At 62.4% G+C, this 11,902-nt stretch overlaps 1 protein-coding gene and 1 pseudogene across 1 annotated transcript in view; both read left to right on the top strand.

Moving 5' to 3' along the window:
• SLC25A10 (solute carrier family 25 member 10) overlaps positions 1-5,865 on the top strand; it is a 7,575-nt gene extending 1,710 nt beyond the window's left edge. Inside the window, exons 2-11 of the mRNA XM_011373694.2 lie at positions 1,022-1,141; positions 1,685-1,799; positions 1,915-1,963; positions 2,173-2,214; positions 2,938-2,981; positions 3,095-3,165; positions 3,458-3,550; positions 3,869-3,946; positions 4,590-4,646; positions 4,766-5,865. Coding sequence (XP_011371996.1) covers positions 1,022-1,141; positions 1,685-1,799; positions 1,915-1,963; positions 2,173-2,214; positions 2,938-2,981; positions 3,095-3,165; positions 3,458-3,550; positions 3,869-3,946; positions 4,590-4,646; positions 4,766-4,867 — 771 coding nt within the window. The 3' untranslated portion in view covers positions 4,868-5,865. The remainder of the gene's footprint in view (positions 1-1,021; positions 1,142-1,684; positions 1,800-1,914; positions 1,964-2,172; positions 2,215-2,937; positions 2,982-3,094; positions 3,166-3,457; positions 3,551-3,868; positions 3,947-4,589; positions 4,647-4,765) is intronic.
• A 5,859-nt stretch (positions 5,866-11,724) lies between these two features.
• LOC111728777 lies at positions 11,725-11,843 on the top strand (annotated as a pseudogene).
• The last annotated feature ends 59 nt before the right edge of the window (positions 11,844-11,902 follow it).

Below are 11,902 nucleotides of genomic sequence, written 5' to 3'. Positions count from 1 at the left end.
CTTCTTGCCTGGACGGGAGCTGCTGCCCTCGTGGCGTCCCTGTCCCCAGGCCCCGTGCCCTCTGTCCTGCCTGGCGTGGCTCAGCAGCAGGAGGACGGCGTGTGTGTTGCTGAGCTGGGCATGGGAGCACGCTCTGAGCAGCCCAGGCGGGCAGGAGGGACGGCTGGCATCCCCAGGCCCGGACGTGGCCGCGTCTGCCCGCTGTGGGCACCCTGTGGGCACTGAAGTGACTTTCTCCTCGTCAAGGCTGCTTGGGAGGAAGGAACCCCGCAACCCTGGGTGGGTGCGGGGCAGGGCGGGGTGGGCCGAGCTGCCCTCTGCCTTCCAGTGCTGGCCCTGCTCTCTCAGCCAGCCGAGACCTTCACTAACAGATGGGGAAACCCCCATGCGCACCCACCTTCGCTGTCCCACCACCTGGAGCCGCCAGCCAGAGGCAGGATGGGGTTCACCCACTGTGCCCCTTAATCCTCGCAGCATGTAGGAGAAACTGAGGCACAGGCCACTAACCTACCCAAGCAGGCCCAGCCAGGATGTGACCGTCTGAGGTGGCCTTTGCCCTGGTGGATTCCCACCTGCCTCTGCCAGTCTCCACGTCCGGGTAACTTTGTTCCTCCTGAGAAGTGGGTGTGGCTAAACAGAGGGGCTCCAGAGTCACCCTGCTGTGTCCTGCCTCAGTTTTCTCATCTATAAAATGGGGCTGAAGACCCCTGCCCACAGCAGCTGCCTCGAGGCCTCAGAGATGTGTGCAGAGTATTTCTCTTGGGCCTGGCGGGCACACGAGGCACCTGGTATTGTCCCTCGTAAGACAATAACGTGGGACAGAGACTGGTGCCAGGTGCGGTGGCATCCCAGCTGGGCCCCTTAGGAGGCTTCTTCCTCCCTGCGCCTGCTCCCCGTCTCCACATGGGGTGCGATAGCACTTGGCCCGCAGGGTCATCAGCGGGGTGGGGTTGAAGGCGGCGGGCGGGGGGCCCAGGGCGGGGGCCGCTCTGAGCAGGCGTGATCCCTCCCCCGCCCACAGGTGCACCTGCAGACGCAGCAGGAGGTGAAGCTGCGCATGACTGGCATGGCGCTGCAGGTGGTGCGCTCCGACGGCATCCTGGCGCTCTACAGCGGCCTGAGCGCCTCCCTGTGCAGACAGGTGCCTTGCGTTCCCCACCAGCGGCCCCCAGCGGAGCTCCCGTAGGTCCTGGCCCCAGAGCCCACGCTCTGAGCAGCCCAGGCGGGCAGGAGGGACGGCTGGCATCCCCAGGCCCGGACGTGGCCGCGTCTGCCCGCTGTGGGCACCCCGTGGGCACTGAAGCGACTTTCTCCTCGTCAGGGCTGCTTGGGAGGAAGGAACCCTGAGTCCCTGGGAGCCGCAACCCTGGGTGGGCGCGGGGCAGGGCGGGGTGGGGCGAGTCGCCCTCCGCCTTCCAGTGCTGGCCCTGCTCTCTCAGCCAGCCGAGACCTTCACTTACAGATGGGGAAACCGAGGCCCAGGGAGGGAGAGAGTAGGGTGCAGGGCTTTGGACTCTGCTCAACCGCTTGCTGGCTTTGTGGCCTTGGGAGGGTTCCTCAGTGTCCCCATGGTCCCCAAGGGATGGCCATGTACCTGGATGGCTGGGGTAGGAGGGCCTAGGGGTGTGGTCCTGCCCAGCCCGCCCCTTCACCTGCACCCTTGACATGGGGCCCCTCCCCCCAGATGACCTACTCCCTGACCCGATTCGCCATCTACGAGACCGTGCGTGACCAGGTGGCCAAGGACAGCCAGGGGCCCCTGCCCTTCTACAAGAAGGTGTTGCTGGGTTCCCTCAGTGGTGAGTAGCTGGGCGGGCAGGGGCCAGATCGGGGCGGGCTGCTGGGAGGCGCACAGGCGTCTCCACGAGGGCACCGCCAGCGGTCACATGTTGGCTCCGGGGTCTGTTGCCCCAGGTTGCATCGGAGGTTTCGTGGGGACTCCCGCTGACATGGTCAACGTCAGGTCAGTGTCTTTCCCAAGGTCAGAGTATTTCCTGTCCCCTGACAGGGTCAGGGCTCAGCCTGGAACAAGCCACTCCAAGCTTGGCGTCCTGAGCATTGGGCGGGGTGCCGCTGAGCCTGTGGTGGGTGGCGGGGCGGTCCCCACTGCCGCTGGGGCCTGCAGGGGCGTGTCTGGGCCCGCTGCCCTCTGACCCTGCGTGGTCGTTTCAGGATGCAGAACGACATGAAGCTGCCCCAGGATCAGCGCCGAAAGTGAGTAGTGGGCCGAGTTCCGTCCTGGGCTGGGGCTGGCGGGTGCAGGGGCCCCGGCCAGGAAGGCCAGCGGGTCACCTCACCTATGGGTCACCCAGAGTGGAGCGAGGTGGCTGGCTGGCAGCTTTTGGAAACATACACTGTGTGCATCAGTACTGGGGTCACCAGGGGAATCTGGTGTTGGGGGCTGAATGGCAGGGACCGGGCACTGGTCACTTTCCCTCTGCCCACGCCTCACTCCCATTCTGTGGGGGACAGTCCAGCAGTCTGAGTGGGCCTGGGCCTTTCAGAGGCTCTGGGAGCGGTAAGGCTCTGGTCGTGGAGGGCGCTACACTTGACCTCCAGGTGTCGGCGTCAGTTCAGGTGGGATGTGGCTCCACACGAGCTGCTGGTCCACCCTCTGGCCGGAGGGTGAGCTGTGGGGGGGGCACACCAAGCGGACGGGCTGGGAAGGGACCGGGCACAGCAGCCCCTCCTCCCGCCCTCGACGGCAGCCCACCGACGGGACCAGCGTCAGGGCTGGCAGCCACCTGGAGGTGTTTTCTCGTAGAACTCAGGGGGTCTTCAGGTGCTGAGGCCCCCCGAGGGGGGAGACCATCTGAGCTGTTGGAGGAGGCTGTTGTCCCTGGGCCCCTGCAATGGGGCTGTGGCTCTTCCCGGGAGGTCCCCATGGGAGCCGGAGGTCAGGGAGAGCCTCACGTGGGCCCATTCTGTCCCTGGCAGCTACGCGCACGCCCTGGACGGCCTGTACCGTGTGGCCCGAGAAGGTGAGAGGAGCAGGCCCTTGGCGTGGCAGGGCCCAGGGGCGGGGCCCGAGGGGCAGGGGCAGGTGCAGGCCGAGGTTCGGGGTGGGCACCCAGCTTGCCCCTTCCTCCGGCAGAGGGTCTGAAGAAGCTGTTCTCGGGTGCGACCATGGCGTCTAGTCGAGGGATGTTGGTGACCGTGGGCCAGGTAGGGCTGCGGGGGTAGGGCTTTCGGGGGACACCTGGGGGCCTGGCCCTGCCCCTGCCTTCGGAGAGATCTCAGAGCAAGGCAGTGGCCCCGGACCGTAGGCGAGCACTGGGGATGTGACCTCGGGCCCCTCCCTGTCGGCCTTGCCTGTCCACCCAAGAGTGCTGACTGCGTAGGTGACCGCGGAAAAGGTGTCTTGTCGATCTGGGTGGTGTCATCGTGGGCTGCCGTCTGCTTTCGGTGGAGCTGGGGGCCGTCCCTCGCACCCTGACCACCTCTGCCACCCCCACAGCTGTCCTGCTATGACCAGGCCAAGCAGCTCGTCCTCAGCATGGGGTACCTGTCTGACGGCATCGTCACTCACTTCATCGCCAGCTTCATCGCAGTGAGTGCCGGGCGTGGCACTCGTGGGGGTCTGTGACCGGTCTCAGGAGCTGAGGGCCCCTGGGCTGGACCCGGGCCCTGCAGGCCGAGGCGCCGGCCCGCCCTGGTGGGTGCCCCTCTCAGACTGTGCGTGTGGGTGCCGGGCTGGGAAAGCTCACAGGTCGGCCGGTGCCCGGGCGAGAGCGGTTCTTAGTGTCCCCCTGCAGCCCTTGGGACGCCGCCTGGGTGTCCAGCCCAGGGGCCTTTGGGGCAGGCCTGTAGGGGTGCAGGGGTACCCCTGCCCTGCCTGACAGGCCCGCGGGGATGTCCCCTGCCCCAGGGTGGGTGTGCCACGTTTCTGTGCCAGCCCCTGGACGTGCTGAAGACCCGTCTGATGAACTCCAAGGGCGAGTATCAGGTGAGCGGGGGCCGGAGCCCCGGGCGTGGGCTGGGGGACCCGGGTGGTGGACCCGTGTCCTTGTTCGGGGACGTGGATGGCAGCTGTCCTTCCGCCTGCGACCGCATCCCTCCCAGTTGCCGTCCCCAGCTGCCTCCGAACAGCCCTTGGCCCTGTGCGTGTATTTAAATCAGATTCTCAGACACGTTCACAGAGGCAGCAGGGTCACCACAGTCAGCGAAAGTCGGCGAGGGGCCATTTTAAGTCAGAGACCAGCGCCCGCTGGGACTCCCACGGTGCGCACAGCACCTGTGTCCTCCTGGCGCCCGAGGCCCTGCCCCTGCCCTTCTCACCCTTCCCCGCGGTCAGCAGCCCCCACCGCTGTGGGTGCCAGGCGGGTCGGCCTGCCACTGGGTGCGCCCTCAGGGGTTCTGGCTTTGCCTCGTCAGCGGTCAGGCGGTCAGCGGACAGGACGGCTGTGACCTCTTTGCTCACGTGTTGTCCTGAGTTTACCTTTGAATATTCCAGGCCGTGATCTGCACTGGCCATTGGGTCACACCCACGTGAGTGCGCAGAGCCAGCAGCCGGTGCTGGGGGAGTTCCTCTGTGCCTCTTGAGTGAGGGGCGGCTTTTTTTTTATTGCTTTCTTTGTCATTTTCCACAGGGCGTGCTCCACTGCGCCACGGAGACTGCGAGACTCGGGCCCATGGCCTTTTACAAGGTTTGGCCGGGCGGGGGGGCAGGGCCGGGGGGGCGGGGTGCGGGGGGCCGGGCTGGGGGGGCGGGGGGCCGGGGTTCCTCCCAGGTCTTGCCACTTCCCTTTTCCCCTTCCCCATCCAGGGCCTCTTGCCCGCCGGCATCCGCCTCATGCCCCACACCGTGCTCACGTTCGTGTTTCTGGAACAGCTTCGCAAACACTTTGGCATCAAAGTGCCATCCTGATGGGGCCCTGGGAGCGAGCTGGGCCGTGCTGGCCCCCAGTGCCAGTTCTTCCAGAGTCCCGGCAAGCCAAGCGCTGCCCTAAGCCCAGCACCTGCCCGCAGGGCTCCAGCTCCCCATTCCTGGCCCAGGACGCCCACCCCGTCCTCCCCCACCTGCCTGGGCTGGAGCTCCTTCCAGGAGCTGTCCCCCCAGCACCCCTCCGCTGTAGCTTCGCCTTGGCCCTCCCTACCTGGCACCCCAGTGGCGCCATCCACGCACCTGCGCCTCACTGGGAGGGGCGGGCTCCACGTGCAGGTTCAGGCTTCTCCCCTCCCCGAGCAGTCAGCCCTGGCGGGGGAGGGGCAGGCTCCAGGCTTTCTGGGATCCCCCGCCCCTTCTCCAGCCCCTGAGGCGTTTCTTTCACCGAGCAGCTGCCCAGGGCTCACAGCACCGTCTTCCAGCAGCTTCTTTCAAGGACCTGGGAGGCAGAGCAGGGGGGAGTGCAGACCCCCAGCATTGCCCACCAAAGCGTGTGCCTGCACGCGCACTTTATCCTAGGAAAGGGACCATAGCTTTTGTGACGTTCTCGAAGGTAGCTGTGCCCCCGCGCTGCTGGGCAGGTGGCGGAGGAGGCAGGGAACGCAGGGTCTGAGCTGTGGGCCCCTCAGGCCCGTCCCGCCCCGGCCAGGCCCCCTTCTGCTCTAAGGGTTAGTTTCACCAAAAACCTCAGCGCCAGAGGCGCCGCTGTCTGCAGGGAGCGGAGTGTCCCTCACACCGTCCACGCTGTCCCCTCCGGCCCCCGGGGCAGAGGCGGGCTGTGCCGCGTCCTCGGGGCCCCTCTCTCTGTGGATAGCGATCACCCTTCAGGGCCCCCAGCAGCTGACCAGCCAAAACACCGCCGCCCAGGTTCTGCTGCCAGAGCAGCCTGACCCAGCAAACGGGCCTAGGGACTGTGTCTTCGCCCCGGTAGGGGCCGCCCACAGGGACACTAATAAAGGACAGGAGCTGCTCTGCGTCTAGTCCTTGCATCCAGTCCCTGCGTCCAGGCTGCTCACTGCTCTGCAGGCCGCCTTGGTGCCCGAGGGCAGCAAGACCCCCTCTGCACCCCACCATGAGGGCTCTCTGGTTTATGGGGGGCAGGGCCCAGAGGAGGAAGAAGCCACAGCCCTGCCTGGATATGCAGGGTAGCCTGTGGCAGAGGGAGGGGTCTGGTCAGCGTTGGTCTTGCAGATCCAAGCCACCGTGGACCCCTTTCCAACGAGCACAGGGCTGCAAAGCCCTCCAGGTTTGAGAGTTTCCAGCAGGCTGACTTCCGTGGGGGGGGGGGGCCCTCTTCCGCTATGGGAGGTGCCCCTTGAGTCAGAGCCATGAGCTCTTGGGTGCTGGCGATTGTCCAGCAAGCCCGGAAGGGGCTGGGGAGGCTCTGGTTTGCTGGACTGCAGACTCAGACAGACGGACAGGCTGGGCAGGAGCCGGCGCGGGTACTGCCCTGAGGTCTTGACATCCCAGGACAGGTGGGAGCGGCCCCAGCCAAGAGACACGTGGGACAGATGGTCTGTTGGCAGCCGGTCCAGACACCCTAGTCCTGGAGCATGGAGCATTTCAAGTGTATTAAAAAAAAACCAGCTTTGGATAGTGGTGCTGGTTCCACAGTTCCAAATATACTAAAAACCACAACATCCCGAGTTACCTGAAAACAAGCAGCCTGCACCCATGTGCCCGCCCCAGCTGGCCACGTCCTCCGTCCTCCAGGCCCCTCCCTGCCCACTGGGTTATTTAGAAGCAAACCCCAGACATTGTGTCATTTATAAATACTTCAGTACATCTCAAAATAGCCTTTAAAAAATGTAAACTACGATAGTGATTCACTATACGTAAAGAAAGTGTAAAGAAAGTAATTAATGGCCGATCTTCCTGTCATAAGATTTCCGGAATCGCCACTATGTGTCTTTAGAGTTGGTTTTCTTGGGACCGAAGTCAGCCCACGTCTCCAGCCAGCGTGCTTCCTCTGCAGGGTCAGCCAAGTCCTTGGTCCTATTGCTTATCTTGTCAATTTTTAGCCCCTTCCTATGTCCTCGAAATTTTCAAAGCTACAGATCTGGATTCAGGTGTCATGTCTGGGTGACAGTTCTTTGGTGTGTGGACGAGTGTGGCATCCAAGTCTCAGGGTCTGGCTGGGTTTGAAGTGGCCATTGGCTGGGAACGCTCCAAAAATGAAGCCGGATTCAGGACCCCGTGATGGGCCCGGGGCTCGGGTTTGGGGGGCTGTGGGGTCACTGGGGGCCTGGCCGCCGGGCTGGTCGAGGACATGGACGTGGACCCTCCGGTGCCAGCACGGTTTTGGGGACCAGCATAACCACTGAGGCCCAGGAGGGAACCCTGCTGAGCCAATTGACTGGGGCAGCCCATGTGGTGACACGGGAGGCTGAGGGCAGGGTGGGGGGTCACAGGGAAGACTGCTGCTTCTCTTGGACCCCAGGGAGGTTGAAAAGGCAGTGAATTCTGGGAACTGGCCACTCAGGGCCACCGTGCCCCTTCTTGGAGCTGCTCTGGCCGGAGCATCGGCACGGTCTTGCCCTATGCTCGACGCGCCCAAGGCAGCGGAAGCTGGCATCTCACCAGCCGCTCCCGGCTGGGCCTCCCCCGGAATGGGCCCGCGGAAAAAGAGTCCTGTCTGACTTGGCAGGGACGGGCCTGGCCGGGGACCCCTGCAGAGCGCAGGGTGGGATGGACACGAGGTTGCCAGGGCACAGAGGAAAGCAGCGGGCAGAGCTCCCCACCCACCCTCCATGAGGCCATAGCTTCTTGGGAAGGGGGCCCACGTGAAAAGGAGGTGCACCCAGGGCAGAAAGGCCTGGCGAGGGCGAGGACAAGGGCAGGGCCTCCCCTGGGAGTTTTTGTTTGGGGGGCCCTGGTCCCCCATCTGTCCAGGGTCAATCCGAGTCTGGGAGCGCGAGCAAAGCTGAGGGCGGCCCAGCGTTCAGTCCTGGGGTTTCACTGCCCCCCTCCCCCCAAGGCATCTGGCCCCAAGGCATGAAGCATTAATGTCACACTCGCCGGAGAGCACGCCGGGTTCGGGTCAGCCCCAAGCTTTTTTCCTTAAAGACTGCCGCTTACAAAAAAAGCTTCGCAGTAAGGACTGGTTGTCAAGAAACTTCAGCGAGGCGCCAGGAAGATTCGGTGGGGAAAGGACAGCGTTTTCAGCAGATGGTGCTGGGCGACTGGACAGCCGCACGCGGCAGTGACGCTGGACCCTCGCCGCGCATGCGCACGCGCGGGAACGCGAAGTGGACCCCAGACCTCCGCCGCCCGCCCGCCCTCGCGGCCGCTCAGCAGGCTCCGCAAGGTCAAGGTGTCGACGCTGCCTTTGGCGTCTTCTCTGCACAAAAGTTTGGCCCCGTCCAGCTTGTAAAGCTTCTTCGTCCACAGTCCCCTCTTGAGCTCGGTCCTGACGCAGGCCAACGTCCCTGGGGCCATCGTCGGCTGCGGGACACTCTAGGCCGCCTGCCCCCTCCTGGGAGGAACCGGTTGGAGCCAATTCCCCAGGCCTTCGATCCCTCTGCCCCCCTCTGCCTTCTTGTGTCCTGTCCCCTCTCCTGGGCCCTCCGGGAACTTCCTGCCTGCCTGTGTCACCGCTGGGAAGATTTTTCCAGAAGGGCTGGGTGGGAGTTCAAGTCCAGGACCTCAATGGCCTCTTAACCCTGACTTTCCTAACAGCAGGCTTTGCCACAGGTCGGTGGTCTGGTAACTTTCTCCGGGAGCAGGTGTTCCCTGGGGCCCGCACACCAGTCAACTCCCATGTCCCCACCTTTGCCTCTGCTACACCAAGGAGGGCGAGTCTCATCCCAGTTGAAGGGGCCCCTGCCCAGGCTCCTCCTCCTGGGCGGTCTTTGCTCCACGGCTGCGTCCGCTCCCGCTGCCCGGTCCCCGTCCGCAGCGTGACACGCAACCTCCCGTCGCTGGTTCGTGGCCACCTGGGGTCAGCCCTGCTGTTTTTAGTCTGTTTCCTGGCCCTTCGAGGACCAGGTCGCCCTGCTTTGTGCCCTCAGTGTCCTCCCCTCGGGTGGCCTGTGCTACCTGTGTGAGAGCAAATGGCTAAGGCAGAGGCCGCCCTGATTCCCTGTGCTTCCGACTCCGGTCGCTTTTCCCCGCGGGGCATTTGGTCGGCCCTCGCCGGCTGGGACATTTTTTCTTTCCTCTCCTCCGTCCCTCCCTCCCGCCTGCATGCACGCGCGCGTGCGCGTGCGCGTGCGCGTGCTCGTGCGCGCATGTGTATGTCTCCCCGACTTTCTTTCCTTCCTGTTTCTGGCCCACCCCACTGCATAGTCACTCTGTGCCCCCGCCTCCCCTTCACACCTGGACCTGCCCTGCTCCAGCATCGTTCCGTGCCCCGGCTCCTCTGGGGTTTCGGGGAGACAGCTACCCACACGCGGTCCCTGCCACCCCCACCCCGACCCCCACCCCAGCCCCAGCGCAGCTCGGATCCCAGCGTAAGGAACAGCCCTCCCGGTGGGCCTGCCGCCCGGCCATGCTCCGGCCCAAAGCTCAGCGTGCCGGCTCCCTGGGGAAGGTGGAGCACGAGATGGGGTGGCGCAGCCCCATGTGCGACCCCCGGGTGGTGCTGCCCCAAGGACAACCCTGGGGTGGGGGAGGTGATGCTGCCCCTGTGTGTGATCCCGGATGACATTGCCCCATGAGCGACCCCAGGGTGGTGCCCAGGGTGGGTGCCGCTGGGTGGCTGGTGGAGCTGGCCAGGGTCCTCCAGACTCGAGGGCCCACAGCTTGTGTCCAGACATCGATGGCCCAGGAGCAGAGCCCTGCCCCCTAAACCCCCTGCCCCTCCACACGCTGGTCATTCCCGTCGAGGGGCTCAGCTGCTGGACCTGGGCCTGAGGTGACAGAGCCAGCCCGCAGCTCCAGCGAAGGGGCCGAAGGGAGGCCGGCTGCTGGCTGGGAGCTGCCCGGGGCTGCGGGCCAGAGCGCTACGCATGGCCTCTCCCTGCGGCCGCGCCTGCCCCCACGTGGCCCCCAGCCTCTGAGCAGGGCCCTCCCGGGAGCCAGGGGTCCGAAGACCACTTGAGGGTTGTAACGATTTTGTTGAGGTGTAACTGACATAACGAACTGTGCTCGTTTGCAGGACACAATTTTACAAGTTTGGACATAATTCGCATATACCCGTGACACTGTCACCCCACTCGAGACAGTGAGCACATCCATCACCCCGAGTTCCCTCTTCCCCGCCCCCCCTCGACAAGCACCGCCATTAGTTGGAGACCCAGCCGTGGGGGTTGGTGCGCTGCGCTGCTGAGTGCTGTCCGCCGCGTGGGCAGACAGACCCCAGTTCGCTTGTCCTTCGATGGACATTTGGGTGGTCTCCAGTTTCCGGCTGCTGCCGGCGAAGCTGCTGTGAACACGTGTGGACACACACCTTCGTCTCCCCCGGGAAACAGCATCAAGAGACCGTCCACCGCTTTCCACAAGGGTTGCACCAGTTCACGTGGCGGTCAGGAGCGGCAGGAAGTCCGGTCACCCCGGGTCGTCTCCCACACTCCAGTCCCACGGTCAGTGTCTTTAACTTTAGCCACTTCAGTAGGTGCTCGGTGGTGTCTCCTGCTGGTGTCAGTTTGCATTTTCCTACCAACCAACGGCAAGGAGCGTCTTCTCATGTGCTTACGTAATTGCCACCCAGAAATCTTCAGCAAGGCGTCCGTTCAAGTGGTTTGGTCATTTTTTTTCCAATCGAGTTGTTTTCTTGTTGTTGAGTTTTTAAAAACATAAGCCCAGCAAGCTATTTATTTCACTATACATACTCATTTCAATTTTCCTTGTGAGAAGGTTTTTAACTAAAAGTTCAATTCTCTAATAGATACAGGGCTGTTCGGGTGATCGACTTCTTTGGCAAGCTTTGGTAGTTTGTGTTTTTCAAGGAATTTGCTGAACATATTGACCTAGAACGGTCCATAATATTCCTTTCTCATCCTTTTAATCTCTCGATCGATGGCTGGTAAGTCGTCGTTTTCTGGGTACGCACCTAAGGCCGGAAAGTCTTTCCTTTGAGACTGACGTTGGCTGCATTTCACACGATTTTAATCAATAGCATTCTTTCATTATTGACCGCTTAACGTTTTTAATTTGCTCTTTCGCTCAAGAGTTATCTGAAGACTTATTTTAAAAAGCAAAACGGATCCGTGGTTACCGCCGGAGACTTCGGCAGCCCTCTCACGAGTCGGTGGCACTCCCAGACAGAGTCCGGCACGGATCTAGGAGACATCATTATCGTCGGCCACCAGGGTCTCCCTGGCACCTACCGGGTCCCCTCCCGCAACAGCATGTCTCACCCGCCCTCCGAGCACTGGGACCTTTTCCCACGGTCGACCAGACCCTGAGCCAGGAAACAGCCTCGACAAATTCAAGACCTGACACCATACCAGCTGTGCCTCTGACCGCAATGGCATCGAAGTAGAAATAAGCAAAGTCAACGAGGAAATCCAAACACTTGGCAACTAAAGGACACACTTCACGGTCACCTAGGAGTTGAAAGAGCAAGTCCCAAGGGAAACTAAAAAATAGAAATAATAATCGAACTGGATAAAAATGAAAATATAACATGTAAAAATTCGTGGGCTGCAACAAACGGTGCTTAGCGAGAAATGCATAGCATTAAATACTTACATTAGAAAAGAGGAACGTGCCCAAATTAAAAAAAAATTGTAAGATTCTGCCTAAAGAACTAGAGAAGAGGTGGACAAGATAGACTCTAAGCAAGCAGAAGGAAAGGGAATTATAAAGACAGCGGAAGTCAGTGTCCCCCTAGACAACAGCAGAGACAATCGCTGAGATGAAAAGCATTTCTTTGAAAAGATCAAGAAAATCAACACGTCTCCGGCCGCGCCGCCCTGAACGCGCCCGGTCCCGTCCGATCTCGGGCGCTCAGCAGGGCCGGGCCTGGTTAGGACTCGGGTGGGAGACCACCCAGGACGACCAGGTGCCGTAGGCGTAAAAAATAAAAAGTAAGGGATTGTAAGCTGACAAGGTCCTTGCAATCTGTGAGGTCAA

This window comes from Pteropus vampyrus, unplaced genomic scaffold, assembly GCF_000151845.1.
Source record: "Pteropus vampyrus isolate Shadow unplaced genomic scaffold, Pvam_2.0 Scaffold227, whole genome shotgun sequence".
NCBI lineage: Eukaryota > Metazoa > Chordata > Mammalia > Chiroptera > Pteropodidae > Pteropus > Pteropus vampyrus.
The sequence above is the reverse complement of the archived record's forward strand: the minus strand, read 5'-3'. Positions and strand labels throughout refer to the sequence as shown.